Source organism: Drosophila suzukii, chromosome 3, assembly GCF_043229965.1.
Source record: "Drosophila suzukii chromosome 3, CBGP_Dsuzu_IsoJpt1.0, whole genome shotgun sequence".
In the NCBI taxonomy this organism is placed as follows: domain Eukaryota; kingdom Metazoa; phylum Arthropoda; class Insecta; order Diptera; family Drosophilidae; genus Drosophila; species Drosophila suzukii.
Genome location: NC_092082.1, coordinates 15071527 through 15090919, shown reverse-complemented (window position 1 = coordinate 15090919; position 19393 = coordinate 15071527). Strand labels below are relative to the sequence as shown.

The 19393-nt window shown below is 40.7% G+C and overlaps 2 protein-coding genes across 3 annotated transcripts; both read left to right on the top strand.

Moving 5' to 3' along the window:
- Window positions 1-2873: 2873 nt before the first annotated feature.
- On the top strand, window positions 2874-17556 carry LOC108005878 (uncharacterized). 2 transcript variants are annotated; one of them, XM_017069260.4, is made up of 5 exons: window positions 2874-3049; window positions 3688-3822; window positions 15772-15907; window positions 15969-16388; window positions 16680-17556. In XM_017069260.4, exons 3-5 carry the CDS (start codon window positions 15885-15887, stop codon window positions 17197-17199), a joined length of 963 nt encoding a protein of 320 aa, XP_016924749.2. In that variant the 5' UTR covers window positions 2874-3049; window positions 3688-3822; window positions 15772-15884; the 3' UTR covers window positions 17200-17556. The 2 variants fall into 2 exon arrangements, with proteins under 2 accessions (XP_016924749.2, XP_016924747.2); XM_017069258.4 differs by having other exon boundaries at window positions 3685-3822.
- A 234-nt stretch (window positions 17557-17790) lies between these two features.
- MED4 (mediator complex subunit 4) lies at window positions 17791-18785 on the top strand. The gene is made up of 2 exons (XM_017069261.4): window positions 17791-18112; window positions 18171-18785. The coding sequence occupies exons 1-2, from the start codon at window positions 17876-17878 to the stop codon at window positions 18708-18710; spliced, it is 777 nt and encodes a 258-aa protein (XP_016924750.1). The 5' UTR covers window positions 17791-17875; the 3' UTR covers window positions 18711-18785.
- The last annotated feature ends 608 nt before the right edge of the window (window positions 18786-19393 follow it).

The window sequence follows — 19393 nt, the reverse complement described above, 5'->3', positions numbered from 1 at the left end:
GGAACTGTCTTTTATTCAAAGTGCGATTCGTGGTACATTTGAAAGGGTTCGATTGAAGGTGGATAAAGGTAAAAATTGGATTACGATATTCTTTTTCTTTTTTTTTCAAAGATTGCCATATAATATTATGTATATAATATGGTAAGTATATGTAACGCTTTAAAACCAGATCAGTGTCAAACTTGTTAAATATATCTTTATTAATATTTTATTTATTAATCTTTATTAAATACTTAATTACCTAAATTCATGATTACTCTTATGATACTCTTGATTTTCACACACTTTTTATCCTGTTTTTGGATCACAACAACGGGATACTTACTCTTCACCTACTCATATTAAAATTACTTTTTATTATACTTTTTAAAACGTTTTGATCCTGTTTTTTGGATCAAAATCACGCCGGAGGCGGAAAACCTGAGGTTTTCTGCTGGGGTCTAGGTAATAAGAAATGGGGTAAAATTAAATTTTCCCTGAAACTTTCTCCAACTGATAAGCTAGAATCAATCCCGACGACAGGCCAAACGTCAGCCGTATGAAAATAAATTGTCGTCTCGCTGTCAGGGCTGTGGCCGGGAAAATGTTTACGGAATTGATTTGAGGCATTATCTGGTGCACGTCAAAGGTCTGGAGTGAAAGTGTGGAAAAGCTTTTATCTAAATTAAATCCTGACACATGCGAGGCCGCCGTTTTCCCTGCCTTTTTTGCTTTGTAAGCCATTTCCTGCACATGACGTACCAACGACTTGCTATTTAAAGACAGTGCCAAGGGTCATGTTAAAGCGATCCTATGAGACATGCAGACGTGTAGATGTGGCATTGTATTTAAGGCATATCCTAAACTTTTTCACGACACTCTGTTTGAAAAATCTGTGCAGTTTTATGCAACTTTTATGACACCAGCCGAGGACACAGAGCGCACACAGAAAACTTTTTACGACTTGCAGTGCCAAAGAACAAACATCAGACGTTCTCGAGCTGCGCCTGATGCGTCAAGTAAACAAAAAGTAACGTACTACCAGGAACTGAAACAAATTTCACAAAAAAATCTCAAATATGTGCATGTAGAAAAAGTGCTGGCACAGGGAAACCTGAAATAGACAAAGCAAGTGTGCACAGGATCCTGTTCGTGTCAGAATCAAAGATATCAAACTTCCGAAAAGTTGATACCTACTGAGCTGAAAAAACAGAGAAATTAGTAAGTGTTTGACAGCCTGAAAAGTAAAAAAAAATAAAAATTAATTTCCATTAAAATCCTTAGACAGTTTTGAAAAATATACATCCGCATTCTCTTATTACACTTTATTTAATATCAAATATTATCTGATTCTTTCGTGGCAAACTCGAGATTCTCTCAAACGCAAACATGAAAATAATTATTTAAATTTTATGAGTAATTTCCTTTTCAGCTTGCCCAGTTTTAATTAAAGTTATGTCACTCTCCATCAAAAATGTGGATGCCAAATTATATTTCAACCTTTATGACTCGCCGAATAAACTAATGCAAACTGCGTCCACGGAAGTTGTTCAAAAGTTGTTGAATAATTTTAGCAATATTTTTGTACATATTCTATGGTGCGCAAAGATACATATAATGCTGGCGTTTATATAAAAGTATGCATACGCGAACTAGCAGCAAAAATGTGGCATACAATATTTATTTACATGAGTAAGCATTTTGAATAGCATCAATAGTATGAAATGCAACGTTAAACGTTGAATGAAGGAGATTTTGGGAATTTGGGAAAAGTGACCCAGAGAGCCTGGGGTCTGGCCCCATTATCGATGCCACTCATCCTAATGACATGATGCAAATTAAGCCCCCAACTTATGCCCCCAACCCAACTGCAAGACCTGACCCCTAATGCTCCAGCCAGCAGTCAAAAGCATTGCACAGTCACGTGCGGCAGCTGGCCAAAAGTGGTGCCTGTCAGGCAATGAAGCCTAATGTAGTAAGCCACCAATGCACCTCACCCCCGACCCCAGTAACGTCACCCCCTCCCACTCGACCTCCCACTGCACTGGAAGAATGTTAATCGATGCGATATTAACTGTAATATCCCAAGCTAAAAGCAGGCTGTTATAATAAGTTCAGGAAATTCAAGGCACAAGACTAGATAAAAAGGAATGGAGTTCAATTTACACTTTGATTTTCCCAGCATTATATTTTAAGACACATATCGAAGGTTTTCTTTCTCTACTTTAAACTAAGCTTTAAACAAAATACCTTTGTTTTCCTTTTAACTTTGTAAAATTTCTTTAAAATACGAACAATACTTTTTTTTTATTCAACAGTTTCTTACAATATGTACCTTAATTACATATCCCTTCTTTAAAACTTAAAAAAAAAAATACAATGTAAAAGTTCAGATAATAACAAAGGAGTTTAAGTTTGTTAGGGCCCTTTTCTCTTTCTAAAAGTAGTTTAAGACAACAGATTATTCACATTGCACAAATTGAAGTAAGAAATTCAGATATAATCTGTTGTAATGTAAAACTTTGTAAAAGGAACTTGTTAAAATCAGATGAAAACTCTTGTCATGTAAAACTTTGTAGTTATCTTATCCACCAGATAACGAGAAGTTTTTGCACCACACAATTTTTTTCCGTGTGGAAATGGAGTGCACGTGTTGCAGAAGTTTCGGTTAACGGTTATTAAATGCAGTTTTTGCAGTTTGACAACAAAATGCAGTCGCCAAAAGTGCAAAGTGCAGATGGCGGAGACCGGCACAGCCGCAAACCAGAGAGAAAAGTTGGGAAAGAGCTTCAGAGCCGTAAAGAGATTGTCTTGGCCAAGAGCGTAACCGGTTCGAGTCGTGTTTTAGACCAGTTTAGACCACTCACAGGTGCTGGAACATTGTAGCAACTGCCGAGCGATCAGTTCGATCCGAGATCGCGACGCGTTCGCTTCGATTTTTTCCCGGACCGCGGTGCATTTGCAATCCCCGAGATTGACAAACAATACAATAGCAAGAAAACAAAGTTGTACTCCAACAAAAATAAAAGATACAAACGCGCAGCAAATTCAACTATTTTTAGCGGATTACGTGAGTGTCATTTGAATTTTTTCGGCGTGAAGTAGACGCCCGATCTGCTAGCCAGAGGAAAAAAAAACAGAACAGAGTGCTGGCCAAATTTGCTCACCATCTGTATCTGTGTCTAAGTCAGTGTGTGCTTGTGTGTGTGTGTGTGTTGGCCAGCTCCAAAACCTGCTGCTATTATTAGCCTTAGCCAAGATTATGGGCGATTTCATTATGGCGCTGCAATTTGCTGTGCCGCCGCAAAAAAACAAAAAAAAAGCAAAAAGAAAAATCGAGCTTAGGCCGAGAAGATTTGAGCTTAGTTAGACGAGTTCCGAAGTCTATTGGGAGTCTTGGCCATTGTGTTTGGGCCGATTCGAGCCAACTTGGGAGAAGCTGCAACGCCTTTCATTCATTCATTCATGGCTCCGATTATATCATACACCTCGCGATCTATTCCATGTACTAACGTGTTGGCTGGCATTTTGGCCAGAACCAGTAAAGGTTTTTGGCCCACACACACGCAGGCACAGATACAGTCACAAACACCAACGCATTTGCATATCTCAGATGGAGACGACGTCATCGCCTTTATTTATATTAATATTTTTTAATATTTCTCCACATCTCTTGCCATGTTTGTTTTTGGGCTTTCGGTGCAGCAGCCAAGTGAAGTGTAATGAAATGTGTACCGCAGCCAGAAACTAACAACCTGTCGCACTGGCTGGCAAAAAGCGTTAACAATAAATAAACGAAACAATACCAACGCCAGTTCAACAGTATAACAATGAGGAGAGAAGGTAAGCCAGTTTTTTTGTATTTTTATTTATTTTGTAGCCCACAGCCGTGCCGTGGAATACATTCCCATATATATGGAGAGATATAGAGGAAGTTGTGTGGATGCATAGACGGGTTTACAGAGGGAAAAACTAAAGGTTGCTAATATTCTGTCTACATATTGGGATAATCTTATATTTGTCATACAAAGAGGTTTAAAAAAAATAAAATAAGAGTTTAACAATTTTCTTATAATTAAAAATGATCCCTGCGCCAAAAATCATAGGGCAACTTGCTTCTACTTCCCATAGTGTATATACATTAAATAATATAAATAAAATACATAGCTTAAGAAGCACTTTATCTTTAATGAATGGACCTTTTTGCACTTTTCATTTTTGCAGTGCACGCTCAACTCGTTTATTTGCCATCAATTTGTTTTTTGGCTCAGTGGAATTGCATTTTGAGCATCTTAAGGTTGTCTTCCACCTTCGGTTTCGATTTCCGCAGCACACTGAACCGTGAACTGTTTGCGGGGGCGGTTTTTTGGTGGTTCGACGATTCGGTGATTCCATCGATTACGCACCGGTTGACCCTGAAAATGTCAGCCAAACGGCGGCTAAAGACTGGCCTTATATGAGCATGATTCGCTCTTTTGTGGCCAGCACACAGTTTGTTCGCCTTTCGATGGCCGGAATGGAGTGGAGTGCTTATGTCATTTGTCAACAGACCAAAAAGACCAAGCAGTACGTACCCAGTAAGGAACCCGGGTGAAAATTCGAATGAAAAGGCACTTTGGTCATTTGGCAGAAAACTGCAATCTGTGGAATTGCCTTTAGGCGACACCAGGACCAGTACAAATGCCAATACCAAATGGATCAATGAGTGAAATTTAATGGCTTTATGTGCATTTAATTTATTGCTTTCTCTTTTTCCCCGAATGACAATCGTGATGGCAAAAGGCAAAAATACAGGGAAATGCCTTGACATAAGCCCTTACCTAACGATACCATCCATATCGCAGACGTCAGCACAATGAAAAGCGTATTCAAATGGCTGGGGGTTTATCTAAGGCATATCTGCAGCTCCCGAAGTTATGTTTTTTTTTTTTTTTCCTGCCCATGCAACCCACTGTGCATAACAGAACTTGCTTTTCGGTTTGGGTTTGGAGGTTTGAGTTCGTTTTAGTTTGGTTTGGTTTCGTCTTGGTTATTTTTCTTCTGTATTATTTTTTCGTGTCTTCGCCGCTGGCGATGTTTATGCTTAAAAGCCAGCCATGCTTAGCACGCTTGCCATCCAATAAAAGTTGCACGGACAGCAGCAACATCTAGAAATTCAAAACCAACGCCAGCGGCCAAGTGTTTCTAGTTTTTCTCTTTATTTTTCGTACCATTTTTTCTTTTTGATGACAATGTTTTGATAATAATGATAATTTTCGGTGTCTCTTATTGTGCCGGGGTTTTTGGGGTCACCATGGAGTTGTACATAGTTGTGTATTCGTGATTGCGCCAAATTCGGTAACAATTAGAGTTGGCGATGATAACTTTTTTTGGACCACAAGATTGCTCATGGTCACAGGCGTAATTCGCGAGATGCAGCGAAAGTTACGTAAGGCGTCTTGTGCGGTTGGATTGGACAGACAGGTTTTAAACGGCCAATTTGCAGCTGCACACGGTGCGTATACGTGTTGAGCGAAAACCAGCGAATCATTTGGCTTGGCTCCAAGCCACAAGATAGAGCGCATATGCAAATGCTCAACGACCATCAAAAAGCGCAAATCAATCAGAGCTAATCACCCTGAGCAAGTCGGTTATATAAAGCTTAGTTACTATCTACAGACTTCCAGCTTTCGCAATCTTCTCATCTTTAGTGTTTGCGTGTGAAACTGACAGACAACAAAACTCGAAGGAAAAAACACCCAACCAACTATTATGCAGGTACGAATTTGAAAACCAGCTGCAACTTTCATTTGACATTTGAGAGCGTATGCAATTGAAATCTGCAAACCGACAGATGACTATGATGTCATCACACATGTACCCGTGTAATTAATGCCTCGTGTCGCTTGCACACTCATTGCGTGCAAATTATACAAAAAAGTATCTGACATTCCGCGGCTGCAGTCGGGCTATATAAATCAGCGATCGACTCGCAGATCGATGCTAAGTTGAATGCTTATTGAATCAATGATGCCAACCGGTTTTGGCCGCCAATTGCTGAATGTGCAGGCAGCCAAGCTCAGCCAGATTCGAATTCCTCAAGATGTTTTTAGGGTATCATCCAACCGAAAATTATGGGTTTCACTTGATTCCCATCACCGATTTTATACGCCATTACTGGCGGCTTTATTATATTTCTTTACCTCTCATTTGCATATTTTTTTGGGAATAAATTGAATTATAATGGTACTTAAGTTTCCAAATTAAATATTAACATTAACTGGTAGAATTTAAATATATGTTTTGGCATTATTATGTGGTTGAATTGGTGTTATTAAAAACCAACGAGCAAACTTCAATATTTTTGCATATTTCTTAAAAAATAAATTAAATAGAAATATATGTATTGCCAAAATCTAAATGTTTACTTTGGCATATTTGATAAGATGATCGAATTTGCACTGTTAATAACCGATGAACCAACCTTATTACCTATGTGTTAGTAAAATAGAATAAAGTTAGTTACAATATATGCTATTTCCGCTTCCTTTCTCTTAAACTCAAACGTTTCCACAAGCAAAAGCCACAAATAGATCTTATAAATAGCCACATAGCATTTCAACTGGTTGTGTGTTCTGCCTGGCTTGGTAAACAACTAGAAGTGGACAAACAATAAACACAGCTCAATATGCAAAAGCTCTTCACTGCTCAATCCATAATTCAATGCGCCCGAAACGGAGGCAAATCCAGAGCTATGGCAACGTCCTCAGTTTCCTCAGTTTCAACATCTAATTGAGTGAACAAGCATTTGATGGAATGTGCCCAAAACAGAGAAGCAATCAAGTCACAGAGTTAGAAAAAAAACTTGTTGAAAACACAGTTTTTGGCTTCTCGAGTGCCTTAAGCCTCAGGTCTTAACAATGCCAGCCAACCGAAATTCTGTGAGCCACACTTGACATTAAAGCATTTTCTCAGAGGCTATATCCACGCCCCCACAGATCTTCCACGTAGCCAAGATGAGTGGCTTCGAAATTATACATGTATGCCGAGCAAAGGCAAATATTATACAACATCAACGGGCCAAATAACTTTGCCGAATTATAAAAGGCAACACCCCTCTCATAAATCGTTGTCTGCGTTTGCCGCCAAAAGACCTTGACGGCAAGGCAAAAAACAAACTAACAAACTGAATGGAGAAAAACTTAAAATACAAATAGCCGACAACAAAAGCCAAAAAACTCTCAAGATTGTGTTTGATACTTAGCGGACATTCGTTAAGTTCAACATATTTAGTTTATTTTCTTCTATGGTCATCATCTTTATAGCGAGAGTCGAGTCATCGGTGTTCACATAGATTAGTGGGGATATGTCATGCAAACATTAGGCGATAATTAACTTTAGTTCGGTTTTTTTTTTGCTTGGGAAACCTAAAAAGTGTTCCTGAAAGGAGAAAAAACGGCTGCTGTGAATTTCCGCCATGCCACGAAATAATTGTGAAACAATGAATTGCAAAAAAGCCTGGTCGCCACTTAACGAGTTGCAATATTAATTAATCTCTATCCGTGTCCCGGGCGCATTAGAATACTGGTATCAGCCACCAACTGGGCATTCTCGACATCGCCATCGATCCAATCCACAATCCACTCCAATCCGCCGCGATCGGAGCAGCTGCAGCCTAGCGTGGGAAACCGATGGCGATGGAAACTGGCCAAGGCGGACACCAAAGGCCCGGGATGTTAGGTATGGGGATGTGGACGTGGATGTAGAGCCACGATCTGGTCTTCGGGCCTCGAGTTTGCATATATGCTCATGTGTCGATTGCCGCCGCATTGGCATATTACTTGATATTTAAGGTCTACTCTTATTTGTTTCCACTTTTTTTTCCTGGTCAAGTGTACCTATAGACAATGTTGTCAACTTGCAAGTTGTGCAATCGAAATTAATGTAGCAGTTCGAAACCAAGCCACAACTACAGGGTAGATTCTCTAAAATCAACCTCTTTATAAGTTTACCAAAGGTTTCTCTGTTTGGTACTTATTTTTTGGAACGTATATATTTTAACAGTTTAATTAACAATTTTAATGGAACTTAAGTCTTACGAAATCACAAATAAAGGCTAGATTCTCTAAAATCAACCTCTTTTTGTGGGAACGTATATATTTTAACAATCTAATCAACGATTCTAATGGTACTTAAATCTTACTTATTTTAATATAACCTTTGGAATTTTAGTATTTTTGTCTAATTTAATTAAACATTAAGTTTCAGGAAGTAATTTAGCATAGAACTAGTTTTTGAAAAATACCCAAAACGTTTCTTTGTACATGCAACTCTTTTATGGTTATATCTTAATGATCTAGTGTCATTAAACGGAAGCAAAAAAAAATTTATAGTCAGGTATTTGAAAAATAAATTGATTTTGTATAATTTTTCGTTTCTTTATGTTCTTGGCTATTCCAATAATGCATTATGGGCACTATACTGCCTATTTGAATTCAAAAGTACTGTCTTAGGGAATTTCGACTGTATTTGCATTCCGTTGTTCGTTTGTAATTCGATCTTTATGAAAGTCTGTAGATCAATAGATTACAGCAGCCACCAGCTTTATGGGGTCGTAAAAATGGCGCACTGTGGGTACGAGTGTGTCTGCCTTTGATGGCTCGCCGAGGCACTTGTGCAGTTATTTGAACTATTAATGAAACCGAATTATGTGCACAGGCCGCAGCCGAAAAAGAAAAGAGGCACACGGGGGCAAAAACAAAAGTTATAACGGTGCGGCGGTGGCATGCAGTCAAACAGATACAGATACATTTGGGTTCCCTACTGCCTTGGCTGACTGCCCATAAATAAGCCGAACAGGTTTACCGACACACAGCAGCACCGACTAAAACCACTAAAACCGAACCACCGAGCCACCACCTTACCCCAAAAAAAACCGCCGCCAAGAATATTTATTATGGGCATTGTTTTGGGTGCCATTTAGACCGTGCGCCACAGATAGAAATCCACGCGGATTCAAGAACGCAGTTAGAAGTTAGAACTGAGCAGTACTGAATAGCACTGAATAAGTGGAGACACCTGACGATCTCTATCTGTATCGGTTCTGGTCGCAGAGCTGGTTAATGCGCCACAGCGGTGGTATTATAATACGACCACAAATCTAGTCGTCTGTCTGCCAGTCTAAACAGATCATTGTGCCTCAAAGCGAACGACACCCTTGTCCGCACTCGGGCCAAAGTGAAAATCAATTTACTTATGCTGCGAACACGAACGTACATATTTCACTGGAGTGCAATTATGCCGGAAGGCGACACCATTAACCCAGAAGGGGAAACAGCAGGCGCCCACATAACCATGCCATGTTGGAAAAGTGTGCTAATGAAGTGCGAATGGCGGGGAGTGCCCTTCGCATATTGATACAGAATGGTGATGAAAGCCAGGAATAGAGACACTTAAGTTATGGATGCCCTTGCTATCAAAAACAATTATTGGTTGTTATTTGCTTTTACGACAGAATGATTACAGAGGCACCTCTTATATGTTTTTGAACTAAAAATTAAAGTCTTCATGTTAAAAAGTAAATGAAACGACAGATATTTATAAAATTGTATTATACATATATGTATAGTCTCTAAAGTTACTCAAGCATGAAATATAAAATCTAAAGTTATGTATGGTTTTATAATTAAAAACACATTCTTAAATCTTTTTGGTCTTAACTTTTATTTGATTATGATCTAAGACTGTAAAACTACGATTTGTTTAAACGTGAGAGAAAAGCTTAAAAATGTATTCTTTTTCACAAGATAAAATATCTTTTAAAATCAATAAAAACTTGTTCCTGTCAGCAGATTATCTTGATCTCACAGTAAAAATAGAACAATGATGGTTAACTTTGGGCGCTTAAAGGCGTTTCCCAATTCTTCAAATCATCCCGGACCCTTGTTTTTAAAGTATGCCAGCTCAACTGCTAAGCCCTTGAGTCTAACTGTTTTTTGGAGTTGGGAACCCAAAGACAATCCGAACCATAGAGATTACGACGCCCCGACAACTGTTGCGTTTGATGTGAAGAACGGGTCGCCTAGATAGAGTCATATGTGTGTAGTTGAAGCACTTGGAATTCCATTTGCAAAAAGGGGAAAAGGGCGTAAGACGGGGTCAGGTTGATTGAAATTGATGTGGCAAACGTGACGCAGTCGAAAAAAGGGACCTTCCTCCGGACACCTTGCTTGCCCACTTCATCGGCTCTTGGCCACCAAACAACAGATGGCCAACGGCTTCATTTGCTTTGGCTAGTGGCTGCCACAATTGCAGAACCCAAGGCGGAGCTCAAACAAAAACAAAACACCAAAGCGTTGTAAACAATTTTTATTTTTTTAAAGTGAGCTTGCAAAAAAAAAGAATCAAGGGAAAAATTGAATGGCAAGGGGGGATTTTAGAGGAAGTGGCCTTAGCTTAGGCCGTTAAGTCAACTTTCTCCGCACGAGTGTTGAGATTTAATATTGTTTGCCCACACAACAACGACGCCAATTGTAACCTTCTTTCCAAGTCCGTTTCTGTTCGATTCTCTTTTTTTGTTAAGCTTTTTGGCCAGCATTGTTGGCCATTGATTATAATGGCTTACTTGGCACAGCGCAACATCAAACGCCGGAATAAATGTGTAAGAAATTAATAAAAGAAATATGGCATCTTTATCGCACTTTCATCGCCCAATGCCGCACTTGGCCATAATTAATTTCGTTCCCTTGCCTTTTGGCCAAAAGACCGTCGACGACGTGAGCAAGCATTTATGGCTAGAAAGTTTGGGGGCTTAGGTTTTTGGGGTTTTCGCATGGGTTTACGGGTTGCCATTTGCTGCACGGCCATTGTCGTTGTCAAAATGTTTTGCCAACTGACCGCCCATTTGAATTTTTCGACCAACTTGTTGGATTACCATGGGTCACTTTGAAATTGCCACAGTGGAATTGAACAACATGTCCGTTAAAAGTTTTACTCCCGATAGTTGGCCAAAAACTTTTGCCAGAACTTTGCTTTCTGAGGCCAATGACAATGCCTTATGAATAATATATGATGCTATGTGGTAACAAATTTATATGTATATATAGTGGGTCCAGGATCTTGCCCATCGTACCGGGAACTGAATAATTTTAAACGCTGCTCATTTTTCAAGTCTGCGCGCCCTTTTCGGAATGCCCCGCTCTCCGCGGCGGCCTCTTTCTACGTCTGTGTTGTGTCTTTAATAGCCTGCAGGGTTAAAAATTTAATGGAAAAACGTTTTAATAAATCAGTTAAGTGGTCTTGCCGCTTTTTTTGCGGCTAATTACACGCATTAGTGTTGGCCAGTCCCAGATCTTCGGCTCTTTGGAGTGTTAACAGCCTCAGCCGTGTCTCCGGCTCCCAGCATCCGACTCTAAGCCCCATTTGCGAAGACATAGGTATACATATATAGAGCTATATATGTACCTTCCAGACCCTCGTCGCAATGTCGGCCATGCAGCGCGTAATTTAGCAATTAAAAGCGATTAACGCGCGGCAGACATGGCTACTTAATGTCTAAGATCGGAGACGAGACCGCAGACGGTATATATATGGAGGTAGCATATATCCGAGGAGACCGCTTGCAAAGCCAGTTTGAAGACCGAAGCAAATCAGCATCCAGTCTTTGGCTCTAAACAATGCAATCAAATTTTATGCTGATTATCGAAAACATGCAGCTAAAGTTAATGGTGGTGCGCAATTAAGCAAGGGTGATTTCTCCCAATGCATTTTATGTTTCTGATCTAATTTGAATAACCACAAATTCCCAGCGGTATCCTTACTTTTGCGCTTTTAACAACTCGACAGATAACGATAAAAAGCAATGGTTCCTCAAATGCAATTTAAAAGTTTTACGACTTTTGAATGTTTTGCAGGGAAACTCTCAAATTTGTATTGGAAAAAATGGTATTGAGATTTAGATCAGAAAAAATATGATCAAATATATTTAATAAATATTTTGTCCACACATTATATTCACTTATTTTATGACTATTTACAATGACCATTCTAAAATAGATTGTTGAGAACCCAATTATTTTTTGAATTCACAAATACCCCTTACATTTTTTCCTGACTCAAAAAGTAAACCGAAAACAATGCTGAGTTATGGATATTAAAAGATCACTTACTGAGCAATCATATCGAATGGTAATGGTACAATGCATGTTATAAGAAACTCAAAATTCGCAGAATGACAAGGTAAAGTGTGTTATTATTTATTCTAGCGACTTCTGGGGGCGCTGTGGGGATATTTATTGGATTGCGGATTGGCAAACTGGGACTGGCAATTTTCGGTCAGGTAATGGAGCCTACAAACATATAACCCCCTCCTCCACCTGCGATCCTCCGATCTTCCCCAGCTTTTTTTGTGAAAGGCGCCCGACTGCGACTGCGGTTGAGTGTTACAGATTTTTTTCGGTCGCAGGCTGCTGGCCTGCAGTTTTAGTGAATGCCTTGCCCCAGTTTTCCGGGCACATCTACAGTCTACAATCGGGGGAAAAAACTTTCTAAGCCGCGCCCCGAAAAATATGGCGCTCTGGCCATGAAATTTGCATGCTGACCACAAGTACTGGTCGAATGTCCAAACAGCAAGTTCAAGTCGTTCGCCCAACCTTTATGACACTTGACCACAAAAACGAAGTGGAGTGCATTTCTGTGGTCAGTCCCCTCGTTTCATGCCCTGTGTTTCTCACCTGGGCGTTAGTGTTACACACAAATTGCCGTGAATTAACTTCTCGTTTTCGCTGGCAACGACTTCCGCTCTTAACCCATTGTTGCCACTGCGCCGGCGGAAGCAGCGAAAGTGGTGAAATCCATCGAAGACAATGGCTGAGGCGCCACCTCTTTAACGGTCGAACGACAAAATGCAAATCTCGTGTAACCTGGACCATCTAAAAAGCTTTACGAGCGATGGGGCAAAAACAAATGGTACACTGAAAAAATGTTAAATTGGTGATTGATTTTGATCTTTGAAACAAACAAATTTGTTCCTTCTCACTAGCGTTGAATATAAGAATCATTTGATTTTGTATAGAAAAAATATTCCCTTGGAAGGTTCCTAAAATACAAATGTCTAAATGCTTTAAGTATGTATGTAGCCTTTCAATTTTAATAGTGTCTTAATTCCGATTAAAGTCAACAATAAAAATTCTTAACTTTTACAAAAATACATTTTAATGAGAGACTTTTATAGTATAAATATCGTAGTATTTTTAGACACATTAGTCCCCTTCTATTGTAATAGGATTTTAGTTGAGATCACAGTACAAGCTGATGAACAGTGTACCTATTTTAGTCAACGTATATTATCATCTAAACGAGAAATTTTTATGGATTTTTCGGTGTATATATAGTTAGTACCTTCTTATAAGTATAGTATATTTATTTTTGTCCTCGGAGATAACGATGCTCTCGAGTGAGTTCTCGGGGCTTTCACGGTTTATTAAGGCTGTTTATGTGGCGTTAAATGTTAAGGCCTCGCTGTGCCAAGGTAAATGCGAGAGCAAACACATTTTTAATGGCATTCGCATTCCATTTGCCACCGCCGCAAAAGGAAAAGGCTTTAAGGCGACAGGCCTAACAAAACAAACCCCAAAAACCGCATAAACAAATCAATGTGCGGAGTGGAAATCCGACGCATGGGAGTTCCAAGTCGCTCCGTCTTTGATGGCCGCCAAGTGATAGAAGTGGTCAGAAATCAGCAATACTGGCTGGCAAGTAGAGAGCGGGATTTGGACGGGTACAAATCCAACCCAGAGCCATTGGGACCACACAGGCCCATGACCAGATGAAAGGGTCGCTCTTTCCAAACACCCTACCACAAATCCCCCAATCCTCAATTCGATTTTTCATTTGACGACGTTCCCGCCCACACCATAAATGTGGTGTGTGTATATTTGTGTGTGTGTGGGTCCCCAGGCGCTGAAATCGCCGCATTGAACTTGAAAGTTTGCTGTGAGAGTACCGAACCGGACCGGACCCAACCGAACCGAACCGAACCGCAAAGAGACCCACACAGATCCACAGATCCAGATCCCCAACTGACAATTGTATCGCGATTGACCGCCGGGCAGGGCCCAAATGTAAATGCACTCAGAAATTGGCTTCAGCTGAAATAATAAGAAGGCTGGTCGCGGAACTTTAAAGCCGGGTTCGTAAGTAAGAAGGAAGAAAAGGAGCTGGAGGACCCATGCTAGCAGGCCAACTGCCTAGATAACGACACCCTTTAATTGGCCTAATCGAGGCAATAACTCAATTTTATCAGCTGCCAGGCGTTAATGATATGCTTCAAGAGAAGCTGGCAAATTATAAACATATTTGCCAGGCAGATTTCATTGAAAATTCCCAACCAAAAATATACCTCATTAGAATTGGCCATGATTGACACATTCGAATGTCGTAAAAAAGCTGGTTTTTATGGACAGTTTTCTCAAACAGGTTCGTTAAGATTCTTTGAAAAACCTACCTAATAGTAAGAAGAACTCTTGCTTTCGTATACATATAAGGTCATTTTTGATTGACACATTCGAATGTCATAAATAGATCTTATGTTTTGCAAGTCTTTAATGATACACTTGGCGAAATATGATATTTTTAATAGATCTATTTATATTAATATATTTTTGGAGATATTACTTAGCCTTCTTAAATAGTTACAAGAGAGATAAAAAAAGTTTGTACGAAATAGGGTTTTTTGTAAACACTACGGTTCCCTGTAATACTTTTTAGAATGAAACTTAAAATAAATAAGACATTTTTGTCTTAAAACATGTTACCTGTTGATTGACATATTCGAGTGTCATAAAAGTGCTGATTTATGAGAAGCCAGGGTGCGTAAACCGATTCATGGGAACATCAGGCAGAGATTAAGTTTGCCGCTGGTGGAACCAGTTTGCCCTTAACCCGCTGGCGCTCCCTTCATCAGCTGTCACCTTGGCTGGAGTGACGCACCCAGAACCGAGCACTACGTGACCAAGTGACAAATTGCTGGCGAACGGCGACGAAGGACGGGCAACTTCAATTTCCCTGCCATGAACTTGAAAGAACGAATTTCTCCAACTTTTTGAGTGGCTGCGGTGGGCCGGGAGTTAAGGTATGGGGGCGAATTTAACGGGACGTCGAGGAAAGTGCAACGAACTGCAGTTCCAATCATTAAGCTGGGTGTGTCCTTCTCTGAAGAACCATAAATTGATATAAGTTATGCAAGGCGTAAAAGAGGGTCTGTTTTGATTGCAAAAAAGAATTAATGGCATCCTCTGTCGTCTTAAGGCTTATCGAAAGACCTTTTTGTTTATGATCCTTTGTCTTGGATTTCAATTAACACCCACGCTTGCATGGGGAAAAATAAAAAATAATAATACTATGTAAGCCACCTTACATCTTTACAGTGGTATAAGTGGTATATGTATTTTCTAAAACGATTCTTTTTAAGGATTTACACCTGGCCTAGATGTTTTATTTTCATAACTCGATTTTTATGACCCAGGGGGTGTTTTTCAATTCGAGTGTAGTAATAATAAATATTTTACTATTAAACTTTTACGAGCACAGAACACTGAGCCATAAAAGGCTTTTTCCATTACGTTTCTAAAATCCAATAGAACTAGTTATTGTATCGAATATGGGTGCAGTCCGCAAGTGCAGCCAAATAAAACTTTCATCGCTCTAATTAAAAGTTCTAAGCTGTCCGATAAAGTGAAGCTAAAAACTAAAAGCTAAAAGCTAACTGCCATGAAGCCGAGCTCATCGTGTGTTTGTTTTATTTCCCCATTGCAGGCACCTCGAGGAATTGCTAGTCGGGTCCATTGTCCATTAGCAGTCAATCAGCCGAGGAAGAAGAGAAGAGCCAGCAGAAGATACAGATACAGCCGGGGGAAGAGATATACAGGATGCACGAGAGACAAGTGAAGAAGTGAGTCGCGGATGCGCCACTTAGCAGCCAATCGGCGATAACATTTGCGATCCAATTACAGGTTGAAGGGCAGCCATTATGTGGCCACGCACGGTCGCCTCACTCCGGATCCGCCCTACGTGCACTCGAATCGGGGCTACTCCACCGACGGCGACGAGACCCACTCCCATCGGGCGCCCTCGGAGCGGACCTACTCGGAGTACACCCTCAACCACGAGCGCATCTCGCCGCAGTACAATCCTTCGCGCAAGAAGCGCTCCTCCTCCAATGGCCACCACCAGCACCTGCAGAGCAGCTACAGCCACAGTCAGATGGGCCTCTCCAGTTCGCCGGATAACGGAGGACCCCGCTCGCTAAGCGGTCCTCCTCCCACGCGGCAGCCACCGCGTGCTCCGTCCGCCCTGAGCTACGATCAGGCCGGAGATGCCGGCAGCGACATCTATGTCACCAGTGCAGCCTACAAGGCTCCCTCTGAGATCAGGCAAGTCAAAACTTCCGTTTACCCGCTGTTTTAGTTAAAAACTGAGGGAGAAATTTAATTTTCCATATAAAATTTAGCGATCTTTAATGTTTCCTACGAGACCTTTGGATCCGACTTTTCCAAAACCCTTTCTTAATACGATTCAACACCAATTTTTTCCAAAATTGTAGGTCTTATGATTTGGGAAGGGGTGTCATAACGCAAATCGAACTCTTTTACTTTATAGTTACATACCTAGACTAAAAACTTGAAGAGTTGTTTCCATTTCTAATCGATCCCTCTCTATTGCAGTCGCTACAGCCAGCGGCCAGTGTCGCGGGGAGCTCCACGAAGTGTCTATTCGGTGGCCAGCACTGCTAAGACTGGACGGAGTGGCCGCTCAACAACCAGGAGGGGCGCCAAAATTGAGACCATGTCCGCCCCAAACCCATTTTGTCCGAATGTCAAGGGCGTGTGCTGCCTGATGCTGCTGTTGAACTTGGGCCTGATCCTGGTCACTCTGGGTTTCGTAATCGTGGTGCAGTTCTACGAACCGCTATATGTGTGGATCCTGGGCATCGTGTTCCTGATCTTCGGCTTCCTCACGCTGATCGGCTGCATGATCTATTGTGTCTATGTGTTCCGGGACGCCAAGACGCCCTCCCAGGTGCGAAACGAGGATCTCTACTGGACGCGGCATTGGCAGAAGAATATTGGATACACGCCGCAGGAGATAAACTACAAGGCGGACAAGTACGATGCCTACTCCGATCGCTATTCGGTCAGCAAGCTGAGTGGAAAATATTCGGATCGCGAGAGCCAGCGATACTGATCCATAATTGTTATATATGGTTTGATTAGGGGATCCTTCAGCCAGAGACGAGAAAATATCTATAGAAACGTATAAACCACTTATATCTTAACTAATTGTAAGACTATGTACTAGTTCTAAACGGTTATTAACAAGGCCCCTCAACGTACCTGCTGCAAGTTGCTTGCTAGTTTGTATGTTCTAAGAGAGAAACTGGAAGGAAACGAGAGGATACATCAGAGTATTGTAATCTGCCATATTTGAGAAGGTTTACCGCTCGTTCGGCTAATCAACAAGAGAGTTTTATGCTAAAATTGTAACTGCAATTGTAACACATGAGAAATAAACAAGCGAATAATACGTAATACAGACAACAAAGTGGTGCGTTTAATTCTTGGTAACTTCTGGCTTTTTTAAATAATTGTTTAAACTTGGGAATGTAACCATCTTTTTGGCGAGTGTATTACAAAAATGCGCCAAATTTTTAAAATGTACCATCTCTAACAAAATAGCAAAACGATATGGCAACTCTCATCTGCATTCGGTATTTTTCAAACGTAGCATTAAACAGGGCGCCAAAATACTAAACCTGGTTGGTATTTATGGTATATTTTAGCTTGCCACCAACGGTATCTTTGCGGTGTGGAAAATAAACAAATTGCAAATATTGGACCAAAGTTAACCAATTACCCAGATTATGTCGTTCCACCTGAGCACAAAGGAGCGCCTTTTGCTTCTGATCGACGACATCGAGATGATAGCCAAGGAGCTGATCGAACAGGCGCACCAGAAGATCTCCAGCACGGAGCTGGTGGACTTGTTGGATTTGCTGGTGGCCAAGGATGAGGAGTTCCGGAAAATGCTGGAATTGGCGGAGGAGCAGGCCAAAGTGGAGGAGTCGATGGACAAGCTTCGCGCCAAGGTGGAGGTGCACGTAAGTGATGGTCTTTAAACCACTTAAAAATGAGTAATTAAGGGTATTCTCCCATTAGGACCGCGAGATCCAGAAACTGCAGAAGTCTCTAAAGGATGCCGAGCTTATCCTGTCCACGGCCATTTTCCAGGCTCGCCAAAAACTGGCCAGCATTAATCAGGCCAATAAAAGACCGGTTTCCTCGGAGGAGCTGATCAAGTATGCCCATCGAATTAGCTCCGCCAATGCGGTCAGTGCTCCTCTGACCTGGTGCATAGGCGACTTAAGGCGCCCCTATCCCACGGACATTGAGATGCGCAACGGGCTATTGGGCAAGTCCGAGCAGAACATCAATGGCGGCCCTGTGACCCACCAGAACAGTGGGATCCCCTCGGAGCAGCAGAGAAGTTTATCTGGAAGCGGAGGGAGTGGGAGTGGCAGTGGAGCGGGTGGCGAGGTTCCCAATGCCTTCCAGAATCAATTCAACTGGAATCTGGGCGAGCTGCACATGACCATGGGTGCCTCGGGGAACACGGTGGCCCTGGAGACGCGCGCCCAGGACGACGTGGAGGTCATGTCCACCGACAGCTCGAGCTCCAGTTCCAGCGACTCACAGTAGAATCGAAAACACTACAATTAAATCTCGTATAAGCTAGTAGTAATAGGTATTTAATAAATGCGCTCTATAAGGAAATCAATGTTTTGTATTCATTATGTGTCCTAGTTAATATAGCACTAAAATTCCCAAATACATTTTCAGATTAACTTCAAAAGCATACAAGATTTTGGAGAACTTCCGTTCTCGTTATTTCATTATCAAATATCGAAACAATTTAAAAATAAAAAATAATTACATTCAATAATGACAGGTTTTTGTGTTTTTCCAATTGTCCAAAAAAGGTTTGTTTCTTTTTTGTAACATTTTGTAACACAACAGTATTTAATCGCATAAGTCGCTGTAAAGCACGTAACATATTTTTGTCGCAGATTCATGTAGGTTGGCTAATTACGAAATTTAAAGGGTACCTCTTCTCTTAAGTGCAAGATTTATTAATATCACTCTTCTTAAATATAAAATCACTTTTAAAAGTAACGTTAAGTGCAAGATTTATTAATATCACTCTTCTTAAATATAAAATCACTTTTAAAAGTAACGTTAAAGATTCTCCCCTAGTTAAGAAATATGTTTTTAATTATTTTGTACATTATAAATGTAATAAAGTAAAATCTAGTGGAATCCGCCTATCACATTCAGAAACTACCCACCTTCGAAAGACATAAAATGGCCTTGGGATTTTCGTG